Source organism: Ornithorhynchus anatinus, chromosome 8 (genome assembly GCF_004115215.2).
Source record: "Ornithorhynchus anatinus isolate Pmale09 chromosome 8, mOrnAna1.pri.v4, whole genome shotgun sequence".
In the NCBI taxonomy this organism is placed as follows: Eukaryota; Metazoa; Chordata; class Mammalia; order Monotremata; family Ornithorhynchidae; genus Ornithorhynchus; species Ornithorhynchus anatinus.
In genome coordinates this window covers 48,814,497-48,834,627 of record NC_041735.1, presented here as the reverse complement: position 1 = coordinate 48,834,627, position 20,131 = coordinate 48,814,497, and the positions used below count along the sequence as shown (strand labels likewise).

Here is a 20,131-nt window from a genome sequence, read left to right as displayed (position 1 = left end):
GCAAAGTTTACCTTTAGAAATTTTCCCTCGTTCGAATAAGTGGTGTTGAAAGGGGGAAAAAAAATCATTTTGAAAAAGATTCAAAACAGTCGTGTCGCCACTTCGAGAATTCCCTACGGCAGCTCTGGTCTGCTGTCCCACATCCCGGCAGTTCAGTAACGGTAGCAAATTCCGTAGAAGAATTCGTAAACATACACTATTGCATTTATCCTATACATTCTTCCCCACCCTATGCTAGACACCAAACAGAACGTGATGAAGATAAGATCTGTGTTGAGGCTTTTAAACTCATATTTTGCTGAAGCTTCATTCTGGCAGAGTTATTTCCATTTTCCACATAATTTTATACCATCCAATCCCCTTTGGATCTCCCTGGACACAAGTACTACTCTTAACAAAAATGAAAAAAAAAAAAACCCAAAGACTTTAAAATGCAAGCTCTGGAATTACGAGCACTTGTAACACTAAATTTCTACAATATACAGTCTATACATAAACCAGCTGATTTTATAGTTGATCTCATTATCACCCACACCCCTCTAGGACAACATTTTAAATCAATTTGACATTCCTGCAAAGGAGCAGTAAATTCAAGGAAAATGAAAGTGACTAGAACTCATTCACTAAGTGCATTTTTGAAGCAAGAATATAATTTAAAGCACGAAAATACTTCCCCAAATAGTTCTGTTTGGGTTAAGAGGGCTAAATGGCCTGCTTTAGATAATTGCCGTGCTTCGACTTCTTGTATCTATTAAGCCACACTGCAGAAAAATCAAACAACACTCAGTGAAACGCTAAAAGGGCCAGGGATGGAGAAAAGAATTATCACAAGAAGTCTCTCTGCTTTCCCTAAAACTTTACTTGGTCCATATTCTAATAAAAGGCATTGCATTTTTTCCACTATCACCATTTTCTCTTGACTCTATTCCTGGAAAACCAGGGGTTTAGTCAAGTGAACTACATTCAGGTTTAAATTAAGATTCATTACTTAAAGAATCAGATTAAGAACAAATAATTTATTTGGGTTTCTTTAACATTTTAAATACCTTTTCCTCTGAAAATTAAGGTGAGTCTGGGTGCTTTTTAAAATTCTATAGGGAATCACAAAAGGTCTCAAATGTCATGCCTCTGGCACATGACTCCTTTTATTCTATCAAGCACCGTTATTTAAAATCAATATTGCTTTAACTAGCAATGGCTTGCAACTGTTAGAAAACTCCAAAGAGCAATGGCCTTGGTGAATCCCACTCAGGTTTCGCTCTCTCTCCCCACCTCGAAAGATAAGCAGCTTACCGGTTAAATTTTCTTTAAAAAAATAGGTCTCGGGTAAGTGGTTCAGGCAAGTAAAAATGAGGAAAAGGTTGGGGTAAATAATGGGATAATCTAGTTTTTGTTTATTTTGAAAGATCACTTAGCTATCCACACTTTTGCTCCTAAGTCAGCCGGCATCCTTCTCACTTCTGGATACGATTTCCTATTCCTACCCTTTCCTCCCTTCCCCCAACTTCCTTGCTATGAACAAACACTGCAAGAGGAACATTTTCACACTTTCAGAATCCAGAAATTAGATTCGCGAACAGCATTTCTGAAACTCTTAACAAGAGTTGAGAATTAACGGTACCGTTGAAATTCGGCAGTGGAATATCAGTACCCACTGCTGTGAAAGATGAAACAACTGATCTTGTTCCCTGCCACATTGTTATTTGATTACCTAAATATCAGCTTTAGACATACAATGGCTCTAACTGCTTTAAAAATGTCCCAGAAGCTCATGGCTTTGGCTAGCTTGAAAATAACAAGATCCAGATGCTGCCTGTCTGCACCACTCTAAACTCTTTAGGACCCCAGTTCCGAAAAATCTGTGTCTCTGTCTCAGCACTTTTCACTAGTGAAGATCATCTTGCATCCCCTCTCTTTAAGACAACGTACCCATGGCATTCATTAGCTTTCAAAAGTAACGTGTGAAAAAGACATCAGGGGCACAAATCACAGTGGTTGCCTTCATTTCGGCCCAAACTTTAGTTTCTGAATAATTTCAGAAGCAGAAAGAGAAGGCTGAAAAAGCAGCATGATATCTGAAACATTTGGCAAAATTTAGCCGCGTGAGTAAAAGGGATGGAATGTCCAATATTTCTCATCCAATACTTGAGGTTATTGTTCTTTCAAAAAAAAAAAAGGCACAAAAATTTTTCCACATCCTTGTCTCGCCAGGTTTTGAGGAATGGTAAGCAGTCTTCAGCCCCAACCCCCAAAACAGTTAAAACCAGAGGCAGTACAGGAGCAAAGCTAGCGACTGACGGCTGCCGCAGCAGCTATGATACAGACTGAATGCTCACAGAGGTAAAATCCACTGTAATTCGACCTTGGAGAATCGGGGAGAACCTTGAACCGGTGGTTAAAAAAAATCAAAACTGTTATGTGTTTCACATAACACAAAAATTCTTCATGGCCCAATCTGCACTAATAGCTAGACTATGTATAATGGCGTGGTTAGCGGCACCAGGGACGGAACAAATGAGAGGTAACTATATCATGAATTACAAGACCATAATCATATCAAGGGGTTCTGGTGACAACCCAGGTCAATCCGGCAAGCCACTTTCACCGTCTGCAAATTTCTTTATTTTTCAAGGCTGAAGAAGCAGGATTGAAAAATCAAACACAGCAGAAACATCACTCAACTAGCAGGAAAATGTAATCGGGGCACCAAATCCTGGAACTACTTCAGTACCTCTGTTTTAAAATCGTACACCGTCCCAGTTTTCCCCTGTCGAAAGGTGAGCAGATTAGGATGGTAAAAATAAAAAGGGCAAATGCCCACGGAATTTAATTGGCAATTCCTGGTCGTGATGTCACACCGGAGAACGACGATTGTCTTTTGATGTCTTAACTGGATTATAAAGTTCATTTCTGACAAGGGCTACCAGTTGTTTGCTTGGATATCCCGTATGCAGTTAACAGCATGGTCCGGATCATCGGGGCACGGACATTCGGAGACTAAAGTATTTAACCGATTCAAGTCCAAGGATGACCCTCTCTGCATTCAGCCTCTACAGAGTTCAGGCCTTCTTGCCCGTGCCCGGGACGTAAAATTGCAAAAGGGCTCGGGGAGCTTCCAAAAGTAGCCGAGGGCTATTTTCAGACTTCTGAAAGCAATACGGGCACCCAGATGGTCCTCGCTGCTTAATGAAACATCCAAGGCAACTAAATAAAGCCCACTCCCAAGGATTTGGGTGAGCTGCCCCGAACCTTCCCCACACCCTTCGCTCATTCCATACTTAGGTGATTAAAAGTTTGAGCTGCCCTGACCCCCGAGTCCTTTCCAGGGGGCCGAAAGCGTTAAGGCTACAGGCTCCGCACCTCACCGGGGAGCTCCCGAAATAACCTCCTCACGCCCAGGTGGACTGGCGTGATCCCCGGCCTCGATCCCCGGCCTACCTGCGAAAGCCGGAGGTGAATTCGACCACCCGGATCCCTCCAAAACAATCACAACAAAGACACCGGCCTCCAACTATCCTCCCCTCCCAGAGAGGCATCGACGATCACTGCCCTGTCTTCTTTCTCTCCGGCTGGACTTGAAAGTGGAGGAAAAGAAGGGGAAGCGAGAGGAAACTAGAATCTGCACCTCTCCATCACCTAGCCAAGTGCTCGGGGATCCCACCGACGGTGCCGGACGGACGGAGGAGAGCCGTTACCATACCTTGGTTTGGAGATAATGAGGATAGTAGTAAGTGTACTGAGGGTACATTGGTTGCTGTTCCAAGCGTTTGCCCATGTAGCTGGAATCTTTATCTCCGATGCAGGGAACTCGTTGACAGGGTGTAGTGCCCCAGGCCTTTCTTCCTCTCAAACCACTATTCCTGACAGTGCTGATGAATGATGAGGCTTTCGAGACTTCCTCGCTTTAGACCGCTCGCTAGTTCCAACACAGCAAGAATTTTAAAAGGGGGGGGGGGGAGAAAACACACACACACACACACACCCCAAATCTTCTTCTTCGCCACCCCCCCACCCCCTCCCGAAACTCGGGATATGGCGTTTTCTTCTCTAACCAGCTTGTCTTGTAGTAATGTCAGTGGCCGGTGTCTGGAGGGAGGGGGGGGGGTGGAAAAATAAAAAGTCCTGGAAGAGGAATCAGGAAAGCAAAGCAACTCCCAATCTCCGCAGACCGGCTTTCCCTCTCTCTCTCTGTGTCTTTCTCTCCTCCCAATTAAAAAAAAAAAAATAAAAGAGCAAAAAGAAAAAAAAAAAAAGGAAAAAGAAAAAAAAAAAAGAAAGCGTTCCCAGCCTAGCTGTTGCTGTCTCCCTAGCAGAATGACATGGTGTTTAGCGCTTGTCTTGTCTTTCATTCAAACCCCCTCCTTCCAGCCGGTGGGTGGAACTAATACGGAGCCTCTCCCTCGAGAGGCATACGCAGTCCAGAAGGCTGCAGTATTTCCTCCAAGAAAAAAATCGGCCGCTTCCAAACCCCTGCCTGCTTGCAAGCAAAGCCTCGCTTCCCTCTGCTGGCTAGCTCGGAGAGCAAAAGCCATTTTTGCAGCTCCGGCGGCCCGCTGCAAAGGGGAAGGGGATCCCCCGGCCGGGGCGGGTCGGGGGGGGGGGGGGCCTTTATTATAGCGCGCCTGGGAAAGCCAGGTTGTCGAATTGGCCATTCCAAGCGCTTAGTACGGTGCTCTGCACATAGTAAGCGCTCAATAGATGCGATCGCATGAATGAGGTGGGCAGGGACGGGTCCCCAAGGGGTGGTCTCCCACTTTTACACCTTCTTGGGAACCTCCAGGGCCCCGGGGGAGGGGAGAGGGGAGATGCTTCCCCCCTCATCTACATTTCCACCCTCATCCGAAAGTCACCCCGGAAGGATTGGCTCTGTCTGTTGCCGAAATGTCCATTCCAAGAGCTCGGTACAGTGCTCTGCACATAGTAAGCGCTCAATAAATACGATCGCATGAATGAGGTGGGCAGGGAGGGGTCCCCAAGGAGTGGTCTCCCACTTCTGCACCCCCCTGGGAACCTCCAGGGCCCCGGGGGAGGGGAGAGGGGAGATGCTCCCCCCCCATCCACATTTCCACCCTCATCTGAAAGTCACCCCGGAAGGATTGGCTCTGTCTGTTGCCGAATTGTCCATTCCAAGAGCTTAGTACAGTGCTCTGCACATAGTAAGCGCTCAATAAATACTATTGAGTGAGTCAATTACTAACCTGGCCGAATTGTATTTTCCAAGCGGTTAGTACAGTGCTCTGCACATAGTAAGCACTCAAAAATACTATTGAATGAATGAATGAATGAGGAGGGCAGGGAGGGGTCCCCAAGGGGTGGTCTCCCACTTCTGCACCCCTCTGGGAACCCACAGGGCCGAGGGGAGAGGGGAGATGCTCCCCCCTCATCTACATTTCCACCTTCTTCTGAGAGTCACCCAGGAATTAATAACCCGGCCAAACTGTACTTTCCAAGCGCTTAGTACAGTGCTCTGCACATAGTAAGCGCTCAATAAATACTATTGAATGAATGAATGAATGAGGTGGGCAGGGAGGGGTCCCCAAGGGGTGGTCTCCCACTTCTGCACCCCCCTGGGAACCAACAGGGCCCCGGGGGAGAAGGGGAAGGAAGAGGGGAGATGCTCCCCCCTCATCTACATTTCCACCTTCATCTGAAAGTCACCCCAGAATTAATAACCCGGGGTGCTCAGTACCGTGCTGCGCACACAGTGAGCGCTCAATAAATACGACTGCCTGAATGTCTGACCGGATAAATCCCGGCGGAGCAAAGACGGGACGAAGACGGCCGAGGATCCGTTCTGATCCTAACTTGAACCCCGGGAAACTACCGGCCCTCATCCTGTCCTTCAAAAAAATAAAGAAATAAAAGGAGCGGATTTTTGTTTTTAATCACCAAGCTCTTCTCAAATTATATCCCTTTATAATTAATTTGATTCATGGATCTTTTTTAACAGCCTCTCTGATCATTATTTCTAAATAAAAAAAAACCCCATAATTACTAGGCAATGATTTTTTTTTCTAATAATATGTAATATCCACGCATCGCTGTCAGCTGTTGTATTATAATACAAATTGTTTCAGAGAAGATGTATTTCCTTAAAGAGACCCTTTTCAAGGCAGGCGAATCTAAAATTAGACCTGCCAGCTGTGTTTTGATTTTGGTGTGCACGCATGCCTGGGACATGGGCACGCCAGTGTGGAGCTCTGTGCCACTCTGTCAGATCGGCTGGGTTCCTGCGGGCACTAAATAGTCACGGTTGGGAAGCGGACAAGAGGCTTCTGTCGGAGAGGGCGGGCTCCAGAAACCCTCCTCCTTCCCTCTTCCCTCCCCACCCCTTGCCCCACTCAACAGAGTGGATGGAGCCAGACCTACCAACACCAGGGTTGATCGGTTGCCCCTCAGAATATTTGCCCCTGCCCTTCCTGGGGGTATAGGGACCTGAGCGAAGTGCAGAAAGGATCAACTCCGACCCACTTCTGCCTAGTGGAAAGACCACAGGCCCGAGAGTCGGAGGACCCGGATTCTAATCCTAGCTCCACCACTCGCCTGCCGTCCGACCCTCGACGAGTGACCTGATTTACCTGTACCTCAGTTTCCTCATCTGTAAAATGGAGATGAAATACCCGTTCCCCCTCCCACTTACACTGTGAGCCCTTTATGGGATCGGGGATTCCGTATGACCCGATTACCCACCTCAGTGCTTAGTACAGCCTTTGCACACAGGCCTAACAAATACCACAAGTGTTTTTATTCCGGGCACCTTCTCTACCGGGATTCGGCAATCCGAGCTTCAGCATGCCAGACCAAATTCCCTGTCTATCGTTAGCCACGGTCACCCAGGCTGCCGCTGCAGGGTTAAGGCATTATTTTTCCTCCATCGTCCCAGTTCCCTGACAGAGACTCTTTCAGTGTCATTTGTACCTTCATCACCGCAGAAAGGTGCTGATCTTGAGAATTAAATATTCAAAGTTGCTGTGCCTGCCACACCTGATGATCTGCCCAGTGACATGAAAAGATTCAATCAACCGATGGTACTTATTGAGCACTTACTCTCTGTAGAACACCGTACTACGCGCTTGGGAGCGCAATGTGGGCAAGGGAACGTGTCTACCGACTCTGTTATATTATGTTTTCCCAAGCGCTTAATACAGTGCTCTGCACAAAGTAAGTATTGGGAAAATATGACTGACTGGTTGGTTGGGAGAGTACAACAGAATTGGTAGATGTGTTCCCTGCCGACGAGTTTACAGACTAGAAGGGGACTCGGCCATTAAAATAAGTAATGGAGATTTGCAGAAGTGCTGTGGAACCGAGGGTGAGGTGCATATCAAGTGATGGAGTCGGCAGAGGGAGTGAAGGAGTAGAGGGGATGAGGAAATGAGATGTGATTGTAGGATGGCTTTGAAGGTGGGGAGAGCAGTGGTCTTGTCGTAAATGAAGGGAGAGGGAGTTCCAGGCCAGAGGGAGGATGTGGGCAAGAGGTTGGCATAAAGACAAGATCGAGATAGCGTAGGTTGGCGTTAGAGGAGTGAAATGGGTGGGCTTTGTGTCCAGAGCTCGGGCTTGGGAGTCACAGGACCTGGGTTCCAATACCCGCTCCGCCATTGTCTGCTGTGTGACCTTGGTCAAGCCACTTCACTTCTCTGGGCTTCAGTTACCTCATCTGGAAAATGAGGATTAAGACTAGGAGCCCCACCTGAGGCAACTTGATTACCTTGTATCTTCCCCAGCGCTTAGAACAGTGCTTAGCACATAGTAAGCACTTCACAAATACCATTATTATGAGAAGCAGCGTGGCTCAGAGGAAAGAGCACGGGCTTGGGAGTCAGAGGTCGTGGTTCTAATCCTGCTCCGCCGCTTGTCAGCTCTGTGATTTGGGGCAAGTCACTTCACTTTTCTGGGCCTCAGTTACCTCATCTGTAAAATGGGGATTAAGACTGTGAGCCCCACGAGGGACAACCTGATTATCTTGTATCTACCCCAGTGCTGAGAACAGTGCTTAGCACATAGTAAGGGCTTAAAAATACCATAATTATTATTATTATTAGAGAGGAGGGGGAAAGCCGATTGAGTGCTTCCTAGTAAGCAGTGTGGCCTAGCGGAAAAAGCCCGGGCTTGGGAGTCAGAGGTCATGGGTTCTAATCCCAGCTTTGCCACTTGTCTGCTGTGTGACCTTGGGCAAGTCACTTAACCACTCGGGGCCTCAGTTACCTCATCTGCAAAATGGGAATTGATACTGGGAGCCCCACGTGGGACAGCCTGATAACTCTGTATCTACCTTAGCGCTTAGAGCAGTGCTTGGCACATAGTAAGCACTTAACAAGCACCACTATTATTATTACAGGCAGCGATCATGTCTCTTGCCTTTCTTGGACTCTCCCAAGTGCCTTGCACACACAGCGTACTCAATAAATACGACTGACTGAGCTATCAGGTAAAGTAAAATCTCTGCCTAATGCCTTCCCGATTTAACCAATGTCTTCTCACCTCAGGCATAAAGAACCAGCATAGATAACTTTGTCTGTAATTACCACTCAAGTAGCCATCATCCAGATGTTAGGATGATGAATTCACTTCTCAGTGTAAAATCATCCTCATGTTTGAAACACCAATTGATTAATCCTACTCTTCTAATATCTTCTCTTTCCCACTTTAAGGTCCTATTCAAGTTAAACATGTGGCCTAAGAGGGTCCTCTACTTTGTGAAGTGTTTTTGTTTTGCTTTTTTCAATTGAATTTGAAGTTATTGAAAGGCAAGACAATTCAGGGGCCATGTCACTCAAGTCATTTCTGCTCCATTGCTTTCCATTTGAATGATCAAGTTATAGCAGATACTGGTTCAAAGCAGTATGCAGTTTACATGTCTCGTTAGGGTCTAACCAATAAATTCATCCATGGACAACAGTTCACACTACAAGAGCCCAGCTTCACCTGGATTCATCTGAGTTACCGTCTGGTGCAGAAACATGTGCCAAGTTCTTAAAACCCCAATCATCCCACTGGTTTAGACCCGAACAGTCTCTCTCAGTTTCTAAGGAGCAAAGGGAACAAGGATAGTGGGCTTTTTTTTTGGGGGGGGGGGGGAGCCTTGCGGTATTTGTTAAGCACTTACTACGTGCCAAGCACTGTTCTAAGCACTGGGGTGGACACAAGGTAATCAGGTTGTCCCACGTGGGGCTCACAGTCTTAATCCCCATTTTATAGATGAGGTAACTGAGGCACAGAGAAGTGACTTGCCCAAGGTTACTCAGCAGATAAATGGCAGAGCCAGGATCAGAACCCACATAATAATGATAATAATAATGGTATTTGTTAAGCGCTTACTATGTGCCAAGCACTGTTCTAAGCACATCCTCTGACTCCCAAGCCTATGTTCTCTCCACCAAGACACACTGCATCTCAGATCAGTGTCTGATATGACTGTATGGTCTCCAGTCCAGATCTTGACCCAGGGTTGGCACATGGCAAGCACTTAAATACCACAATTATTATTATTTTTATTACAAATAAGTCACTGTTCACCTAACCAGTCTACTGCAAAAAAAAAAAAAACCCAAAAAAACTGTCCAAAGAAAGATGAGCTTATTTTCCTCAAAAATTGGAAGATTCACTTCACCACTGTCTTTTCTCCCATTGGTCAGGCTGAGCACCTTGAGCCCGGGATACTTCTGAGCTCGTTAAGGGAAGTTGGAAATGATTATAACTCAGGCATGTGAGGAAAACCTTAGACCCGGCTGACTTAATATAATGCAAAGCATAAATGATATGAGACGGTGTAGCTTTGGAGAAAAATTCTGGCCACTGGGAAGCTGGACTAGGAGGAAACTCGGGACAACACAATTCTAGAAAAGAAGGGGAAAAAATATAGGTCAGAGGTAAGTTCTAAAAATAGAGTAACTGTAAGACTCGCTGCTCGTTTCAGACCCAAATGGCACGTAGGGTTGACAGAAGAGATGCTCTGCAGGACGGAGAAAAGCAAGGGCCAAACACTCTAGTCTCTAAAGAAGTTGGAGAAATGAAAAGCAAAACACGCAATCCCTCAAAATAAATACCCATATCTTCCCCCAGTGTTTCAAGAGGCTCTTCAGAGAAGAGATTGCAAAATTAAATAAAGCCCCTTTGAGTGCATTTCGAACAAAAAATGGCCCCTTTCACCATCAAGCGGCAATTCAAGAAAATTCCTTACAAGTAAAAATGTATAGTTCAGGAAGCAGTAAACATGCATCAGAATAAACTACCCAAGAAAGAGTTTGAGAAAGTTGTCCTTCCTTAGCAGCAGAAAGGGCAAATGCCAAAATGGAAAAAAAAAAAATAACAGGTAAAAATATTTCACCCAATTATTAGCCTTGGCTCCATTTCAGATATTGTCACAATTGTCTAATTTATTTACCCATTAAATTTATTTTCTAAAGGACACTGAAGAAATTGTTGACACCTTGTCTCCAGTGGATTTACAACAAGAATACTGATCTTTCTTGACCTATCAATTTTAGACCCTCACACTAAATCTCAGAACAGAGGACCTCACCATTTTGTAGTTTATCAAGCTAATTGTCTTCTAATGCAGCTGACAAATTCTAATGGCATAACACACAAATACACCTTTTGACATGCTTTGCTTCAACAGCAGCAGATGATAGGAAATACATGAAAGGGGAAAAAAAGCTTTCTGCAAACCCTAAAATGGGTGAGATAAATAGCCACTTCATCACATGGCAAACACATATTTCTAAAAGGCATAGCCCCTTTCCCCACTGACCTCCCAGCTTCAACTGGCCAAGTTGTGTCTGTATGATTACATCTGATTTTGTCACATGGTTTCTCCCTTTGGAATAAAACCAAAAAACTGCAGAAGTCCAGGCCAAAACTGTTCCGATTGTTTCACTGTGACCAGTTTACAAAACATTCTTAGAACACAACAAATTTTAAAGAGTACATAACTACAATAACTGATGATTATTAATATTTTAAACTTCTTTACTCAATCAGAAAGAAATAAAGGAATCCCAGTTTAAAGCTCCCGCCTTCACCCCAAACATATCTGCCTCAGACATCTCTCTCTCTATATGTATTTATATCTATATAGTATATATATAGAGAGAGATAGATATAGATGTATGTCTATATATATATGTGTGTGTGTATATATACACATGTATGTAAGCATATATATGAACTGAACACATTACAGCAGCAATTTTCTTTCTTATGAAGAAAAAATATTGTTTTGTACATGTTGCACTTTAAAAATGCCTTTCTGGACCAGTGTTTTTTTGTGCCAACAGAAATTTAAAGTGATGGTCTTAAAGGTTGCTTGATCTATTCGGTCGGTCCATAGAACAGTTGTTCTCACTAGATAGTTTGGATAGGGATATACGGAACATCCTTTGGACAACACAACATCTATCTGGCTAGAATGTGGTGCAATGTCAGAAGAGAGACCACTGTGTCCCTACACCTGGCAACAGGCAAAGTGCCCAAACTATATTGTGAATTTTTACTAATACGGGGCCCTTGTTTTCCCTATCTGCACTTGGATCTATACCCCTTAAGAACTTGATATCCACCTCACCCCTCATTTGTACATGTCTACTTTCCCCAACTGTAATTTATTTTAATGTCTGTCTTCCCCTCTAGGCCGTAAACTACTTGGGGGCAGAGATTATGCCTACCAATTTCCAAACACTTACTAAAACCTCTGAGCACAGTAAGAGTTACTGCTCAACAAATACCATCAATTGATTGACGGCTACTTTCCCGTGCCCCTACTTCAACGCCAGGCAGTTTGTAGGCACGCAAATGCCACTGACAGACTGAGCAAGAATGTAACACCCCCTATTAAAGGAGAAAAGACTACTTATTCTTATAAGGTGTTCAGCTGGTCTGGTCAGAAATAAATCTCTGATCAACCGCTTTCTTGTTGCGTCCTGATCTTCCAATGATATTGTGAACTTCCAATCCAAAGACTCAGTCCAAAAGCTGTAGTTTCCATTAGCAAATGGGATGGAAAAAAGAAATCTAAAGAAAAGTAAACATTGGTTTCTCTTCTTTCATTCCTGTAACTGCATTTTCCTGGTGGAAGCTTAAGATGAATTCATTTTAAGTTAAAATGGTGTTTTTTGAAACCACATTACAGAAAAAGAAACTTGAGCATCTTCACAGTCCATTTACTTCTATCAGCTCTTCTGGCCTCTTTCTCTGTCCCTCATTCCTTATCATTTCTATAACCAAACTTCATGCCTTGTGCTCTCCCTCGATCCCAAGAGTGATTGAAAGGATATCTCTGGGAATTAACGAGAGTTCACAATCAGGCAATTACGGACTGACCAAAAAAAAAAAAAAAAAAAGACTAGGCACCATCAGAAAACAAAAACCCTGTAAGCTTGTGTTATTAGAAGAAAATAAATAATCTTCCTCCAGACACACACACACACACAGAGTGCACAAATTTCAAAACAATAGCCATCGACTACCCAAGATTCAATTCCATTCTTGACTCCCTTCTTCAAGAAGAGCCGAGTCCAGAGAATAGCACTGGAAATTATGATTTTCCTTTGGGAGATGACATCTCTGCAAATACCACTAAATCACAACAATCTAGTTAATGTTACGATTGCACCCAAGGCTAGAAAGCACTTCAATGTCTGCCAGTCTGTATTCAGAATCCTACTTCTCAAGTGCCTTTCTGTAGTTTTAATGCTTATGCTTATTTTGCCTTTAGAAAACCCATTTTTTTTTCCTTTAGGAATTTTATGGCTGAAGGTAATGGGGAGAACGTAAAATGCTGAAGTTTACTGACACTCGTAAACACCAAAAACACAGACAATTAATGGTCACCCTGAGACTTGCTCTAGTAATGTAAAATCTTTGCTTTTTACCCCTTTACTGAAAGTTTACCCTCCTTCTACAGAATTATTTAGTAGGAAATAAAACTCAGCACCTTTTTCATGTCTTCCCCACATAATCTATTTCCCTTCAGAACACCAGTCCTCCCATAAAAGCCCCAAAGGTGACTTGTTATTCAGGGGTGATAGGGAGAGGTAATTAGCATTAGTTGAACCTCTCCATAATAATACCAAGCAGTTAACATTTTGGAAGCACTTTTACAAACATTAACTAATTACTTCTCATCATACCTCTGTGATAGGAAAATGTTATTGCCATTTCTTGCAGAGGGGAAAAAAATCAAATCAAATCAAAAGCACAAAACTGGTTAAGTGATTTTGACCCAGTACCACACTGGGGCTGATTCTACATGGTTTGGTTAAGTATTTTATAAAGATAATTTTGGAAAGAATGTCCATCTGGGGCTTCAACCCGCAAGGGCCAAATCTACCATTTAGTACCAACCTACCACCAGTAGAAATTTACTTGTGCGGGTGAGGTGAATCAATCAATAGTATCTGCTGAGTTACGACTGTGGGCAGAGCACCGTACTAAGCACTTGAGAGAGTACGACATAACAGAGCGGGTAGACATGCTATCTGCCAATAGGGAGCTTATAGTCCAGTGGTATTGTATTGCTATAGTGGGACTGTTTTATTGCCATTGTTCTTGTCTGTCCGTCTCCCCCGATTAGACTGTAAGACCGTCAAAGGGCAGGGGCTGTATCTGTTACCGATTTGTACATTCTAATTGCTTAGTACAGTGCTCTGCACATAGTAAGCGCTCAATAAATACTATTGAATGAATGAATTAATGTTTCTGGGAGCCACCTATCACCATTCTTAAGGTAAACGCGTGTCTCTTAGCAATGATCTGTTACTCATGTCCCATTAACTACCCCATTTATGAAGTTTCATGAACACTGACAGCCTAGGTGACCCGCTAACTCTTTAAGACTTCTCTTAATGAAGGGAGGGATGGGGGATGCTTGTCATGCAAAGCATACGAAACTTTTTCCGACTTCTGGATGGCTGAGCTGTGGCACAAGGTACTAGGATCTGGGTCTGCCACTTGCCTGCTCTACGACCTTGGGAAAATCACAATTTCTCTGTGCCCCAGTCTCCTCAACTGTAGAATGGACTACTTAGATCGAGCCCCATATGAGACAGGGACTGGGTCTTACCTGATTGTCTTGTACCTACCCCAGGGTTTAGTACAGAGCTTGTCACTTAAGTCACTTAACTTCTCTGTGCCTCAGTTACCTCTGTAAAATGGGGATGAAGACTGTGAGCCCCACGTAGGACAACCTGATTCCCCTGTGTCTACCCCAGCGCTTAGAACAGTGCTCTGCACATAGTAAGCGCTTAACAAACACCAACATTATTATTACTATAATAAGCATAATTATTATTATTATTACTGTGAAAAGCACCTGTCAGCTGGAAGAGTTCGATCTACTCCCAGATTCCCCCTGCCTCCCATACTCCTCTTACCCCCATTAGTCATTATTAACAGCAGCAATTAACAGATTCTGTTTGCTGAGCACTGAACTACGTGTTTGGAAACAAAGTAGACGGTACAGTTTCTACTCTCAAGAAGCTTACAGTCTAATAGAAGACAGGAAATATAAACAGCTTAGCCTAGTGTATAGACCACTGGCCTGGGAGTTGGAAGGACCTGGGTTCTAATCCCGGCTCAACCACGTGTCTGCTGTGTGACCTTGGTCAAGGCACTTTAACTTCTCTGGGCCTCCGTTCCCGCATCTGTAAAATGGGAATTAAGAAAGCGAGCCCATGTGGAACAGGGACTGTGTCCAATCCGACCTGCTTGCATCCACCCCAGTGTTTAGTACGGTGTCCGGCACATGGTAAGTGCTTAACAAAAACCAAGATGATGATTATTAAATAAACTGACTTGATTAAGATTCCGGACTCTTAAGGTTGTGAAGAAGGAATTGCAGGATGGAGGGTACTGAGGCTGAAGGGAAAAATATGTGGGTCTTTGATGAGAGGGGAGAGATTCCCAGGGGGTCAGACTCCAAGGCACTTGAGAGGAGTTGGTTTAAAGTCCTGTGCTTTCTTTAATGATTCATCTTAAATCAGGTGGAACGGGAATTAAGGGGGTGGGGGAACAAGGGGAGACCCAATCACTACATTGGTCTTGTCTCTCAAAGCTTCCAGAAACCTCGGCATCAGTCCGCCTGCCTGGTGACAGATGAACTTTCAAGTTGTTCCACGTTCAGCCGCATCCCTCTCCTGCCAACCGGAGGGCTATGTAATAATGTTGGTATTTGTTAAGCGCTTACCATGTGCAGAGCACTGTTCTAAGCGCTGGGGTAGATACAGGGTAATCAGGTTGTCCCACGTGAGGCTCACACAATCCCCATTTTACAGATGAGGTAACTGAGGCACAGAGAAGTTAAGTGACTTGCCCGCAGTCTCACAGCTGACAAGTGGCAGAGCCGGGAGTCGAACTCATGACCTCTGACTCCGAAGCCCAGGCTCTATGTGATCATAGTGGGTCTCCAATCAAAAATGGCTTGTTGGATTGGTGACTTTTGGCCACAGAGAGAGGTTCCCCATCTGATGAGGGTCTGACTCCAGTTCCTGAATGGGCATGAATCCATGACCGTCTTTTGATTCTGTGCATGAGTAGACATTCCCTTCCTAACCCAGCCCACTCCAAGAAGAATCCCAACTAAGGTGTAGGGAAGTAGCCTGAGCTGAACCAAATTGAGCTGAATCTCACTTCAGGTGGAACCGACAGGTATGCAAAATTGTTCCCGGGGCTGAGGGAGAGGCCTCACCTTCCAAAGGAACACCACCCAAATGCCAAGTCAGCCAACACAGGGGGCAGTGGGGCCATCTGAAAATATTCCAGTTTGGCCTAGAATCACTTCTGCTATCATGCCACCACACCCACCGCCATGAGTCTTCCCATTTCTCTTCTGCCCCATACGGTAGCGTTATGAAGGGATGGAGGTGGAAGCATACTTTAGGCAAACTGTGATAGGAATTTGTCAGCTTTGTGCTGGCCTCAAGATCAGGATCAGACACAAGGCCAAATTAAATACGGCACCATTCCTCCTTTGATAAAGGGAGGCCGGAGAGTGGGATATGACCAAACCCAGGACCAAGAGCACCACTGACTTCAGCTTTCAATTAATCCATCACCTGGGCTTCACCTATAGAGTATCAAGCCACCAGGGAGACACGTTTAAGTTCGGGGAAATGAGATGCCCACTCTGACCTTCTCTCTAAGAGCTGAACTGTGGTTCTGACAGCAGAATAAACTATCCAACTGGGCAGTAAACCAGAAGGAAAACACACAGTCCTCAAAAATGCAGTTGTATTCTCTTCCTAAACTGCAAATGTAGCTTGATGAATGAACCACTCCATGCAGAGTATTTTTATAGGGATTTTGAATGGAAGAACATTTACGTTCATATATTTTTTTCCTCTTACTTTCCCCTTCTCCACCTTCTTCTCATTCCTCTCTGTCCTTTAGGCCTTCACCTCCCACTTAGGGCATATTATGAAGTAAAAAGTCTATTAAATACCAAGAAGAAAATGTGTCTGGGAGTTAAAGTAGATACTTCCACAGGGGTCTCTTTCCTGAGAAACTGGTCCCCATCAGTCAGTGGTATTTACTGGGCACTTACTATGTGCAGAGCACCGTACTAAGCACTTGGGAAAGTACTATGCCACAGAGTTGGTAGACATGTTCCCGCCTTCAGTGAACATACAGTCTAGATTGGGAAGGCAAGACATCAATATAAATAATGTATAGATAATAATAATAATAATAATGGTGGTATTTGTTAAGCGCCTACTATGTGCCAAGCACTGTTCGAAGCCCTGGGATAGATACAAGGGAATCAGGGTGTCCCACGTGGGGCTCAAAGTCACAATCCCCATTTTACAGATGAGGTAACTGAGGCACAGAGTAGTTAAGTGACTTGCCCAAAGCCACACAGCTGATATGTGCCGGAGGCGGGATTAGAACTCATGACCTCTGACTCCCAAGCCTGTGCTCTTTCCACTAAGCCACGCTGCTTCTCGCTGCTATGTGTATAGTTCTGTGGGGTGGATACCAAATGCTAGAGGACACAGGGCCAAGTGCATAGATGACGCAGAAGGGAGAGGGAGCTGGGGAAAAGCGGGCTTAAATCGGGACAGATCCTATCGTCAAGTATCAATCATATTTATTGAGTGCTTATCGTGAGCAGAGAACTGTACTAAGCACTCAGAGGAGTACAATATAATAGAGTTGGTAGACACGTTCCCTGCCCACGAAGAGTTTATAGTCCATGATGGCTTCCCCTGGTGCACTTAGCTAATAGGGCACCTGGCCTTCGAACAAACTTGGTCCGTTTAATTGAAAGATTATAGCGTTTGCGAAAATGCCAGGAGTTAGATATGGTTTGCTCAGGCACCACAGATGTTTTGCTTCACTCTCCCAGGAATGCATTTGGTTGGACTTGTGTATGAACAACTTTACTACCGAGGCCTTTAGAATACACAATGCCCCTCAATAAACTCCTACCGGAAGATCTGGCCATTCCCAAAGACTCCGCAGAGAGCTCCGCACAAAGAAGGTTCTCAGTAAATGCTGCCGATGATGATTCTGACCAGAAAAAGGTGCACTGAATTCAATACGTGTGGTTTGGGAAATTTCTTTTTGTCTATCCCAGTATAGCTCGAGACTATGAGCTCGTTGTGGGCAGGGAATGTGTCTGTTTGTTGTATTGTATTCTCCCAAGCACTTAGTACAGTGCTTTGCACACAGTAAGCGCTCAGTAAATAAAATTGATTGAATGAAATCTAACCACTGTCCAGACCACCATGTTCTTGTCCACGGGAGCCACCGTACAAATGTTCAGGATCCCAATCCATCAATGTTCCCTTCTCTCCCGAGCAAGAACGGCCTGCGCTCTCAGTGCTTAGCGTCATGTCCTTTCGAGTAGAGGGGCTTGATTTTATTCCAGGTCACATTTTTTTTTTATGCCTGCCTTTTGGATGACTCCGAAGGCTAGGGTCCTGACCACTTGCCCTCATTAAAGCTCTCCCGGCACTTTCCACCAACAGATGGGGAGCGAGTCCTGGCCTAATTTCAATTTAGGTAATTGCATTCTGCCTGCTTGAAATTCTGCCTCCAGTTTCAGCTGGCTGTGACAGTGTGCTTCACTTTCTGTCTTGAACTGTCTGCCATGCCAATGGAGAATATTTAACAGCTGGTGTGTTCCGCCCCAGAAGTAGCTGCATTTTAGTGGCAGATGAAGTCATTTCTCCTGGAGAATACTAATAGTAGCCAATAACTGGAAATAGTCATCCCCTGACCTTCAAAATAAGCACAGTAACAAGCTGAACCTCAATATAAACCATCTTAAAAATGGAAAAGAACTGGGGTAGGGGGACAAGACTTCGAGAAAATCTGTATTGGCATGGAAATCAGTCGTGATACACTCTCCAATTATGTAAAGTTGTCCAACATCCTGGTTTTAAAAACAGTAGGAAATAAATGGCATGCAACGTTAGATAGATCGTTACCTATCAGGAGGGATATGTGTGTCCAAGCAAATATATCTGCAAATCACATCGCATCAGATCCAAGGCCATGCTACAGTAAAGCTACCTGGGAGTTTTTAATTTTGCAATTAATTCCCAGGGTTGAGTGCTTAGTCTGTGCAGAGCATTTGGGAATGGCAATAGACATGATATCTGCCCTTGAGGAGCTTACAATCAAGTGGATTGCAAATGCTTATGCAAACTATATGGTGTACGACTTCACACCACACGCTGCATCTACTATATTTTAGCCAGAGTTTGTCGTGAGTCTGAGACCACTACAGAATGAAAGGTGAAACTTGCCTTCCTCCCACTGCATCTCTTTTCCCCTTCCTGCTTATGCAGATCTCAGTACCCTTACTGAACGTGGCTCCCCGGAAGGCAGGGGCGTAGTATTTTGGGACTGTTTAAGGCAGAAAACTCCCGTGAAGCCTTAGTGTGCATTCAAGGGCATTAAACACTTTTACTACAAATGTCAGTTCTTTCCAAAGGCTGGGCGCTCATTCCAGAAGTCTCGTAACATTTATGGGTATCTGGCAAGACTGTCCTGATTCCTTATCGCTGTAGTTTCTCTGGGTCGCTGTAAAATTGCTCCGAGTCCCTAAGCTCTCGCATCACCCGGTCTGATTGGAATGCTAACTTGCACCATGTGGCCACCTTGGCTATGCAAGCCACATGCTTGTGTGTAAACTGCTTGTCTGTACGTGTTCTCTGGGCATTTGAGCCAAATTTATTTGCAGTGCAGTCAGAGCTGCCTGTGCTGGCCTAGTGGTCAGTGCAAAGGGAACAAAACCATGAAGAAGACTTGATTTGCAATGGATTTCACTGGTGCAGCTGCCCAGCATTCTAAATTTCAGAATTGCAGAATTTCAGGGGGAGCCGCTCAATTCATTTATTCAGCCGTATTTATTGAGCCCTTACTGTGTGCAGAGCACTGTTCTAAGTGTTTGGGAAAGTACACTATAACAGTGAGCAGACATAGTCCCTGCCCAAGACAGATAAAACCACCTAATATTGTGCTCTGCCCTCAGTTGGTATTCAGTGAGTACTTTAACGGTGACAGCGCTGATGGTAGGCCAGTATAACTGTCAGGGGAAGGGTGTGGGGAACCTAGCTTTTCTCACACATCTGGTGATCACTAACTTGTGCCATTTGTGCAGCATCTCAGGACCTCAACTGGGGATAATAACACCTAACTCTTCCTACCTCATACTATGACAATAAGTGGCACTAAAAGTCAATGGGCATGCTTTGAGTTCTTAGGACAAAAAAAAAAAATCAATCTCACCAATTGAGAAGCAGTGTGGCCTAGAGGACAGAGCATGGGCCTGAGAGTCTGAAGGAGAGCCACTTATCTGCTGTGTGACCTTGGGCAAGTCTCTTAACTTCTCTCTGCCTCAGTTACCTCATCTTTAAAATGGGGATTATGTCTCCGAGCCCCATACGAGACATGGATTGTGTCCAACCTAATTAGCTTGTATTCATTCATTCAATCGTATTTATTGAGCGCTTACTGTGTGCAGAGCACTGTACGAAGCATTTGGAATGTCCAGTTCGGCAACAGATAGTGACAACCCCTGCCCGTATCTACCCCAGGGCTTAGTACAGTGCTCGGTAAATAGTAAGCGCTTAACAAATACTCTAAAAACAAACAAAAAAACCACAACAAAAAATAATGACTG

General features: G+C 44.5%; 1 protein-coding gene across 4 annotated transcripts in view; it reads right to left on the bottom strand.

Moving 5' to 3' along the window:
• The window catches only part of RBMS3 (RNA binding motif single stranded interacting protein 3), a 1,099,136-nt gene that overhangs the window by 647,883 nt on the left and 431,122 nt on the right, over nucleotides 1–20,131 (bottom strand). For 2 of the 4 annotated variants that reach the window (XM_007671051.4, XM_007671052.4), the window contains exon 1: nucleotides 3,701–4,385. The exons of the other annotated variants lie outside the window; for them this stretch is intronic. In XM_007671051.4, the coding sequence (XP_007669241.1) occupies nucleotides 3,701–3,775 (75 nt within the window). In that variant the 5' untranslated portion in view covers nucleotides 3,776–4,385. Of the gene's footprint in view, nucleotides 1–3,700; nucleotides 4,386–20,131 lie in introns of those variants that run through there. 4 annotated transcript variants of the gene reach the window in all.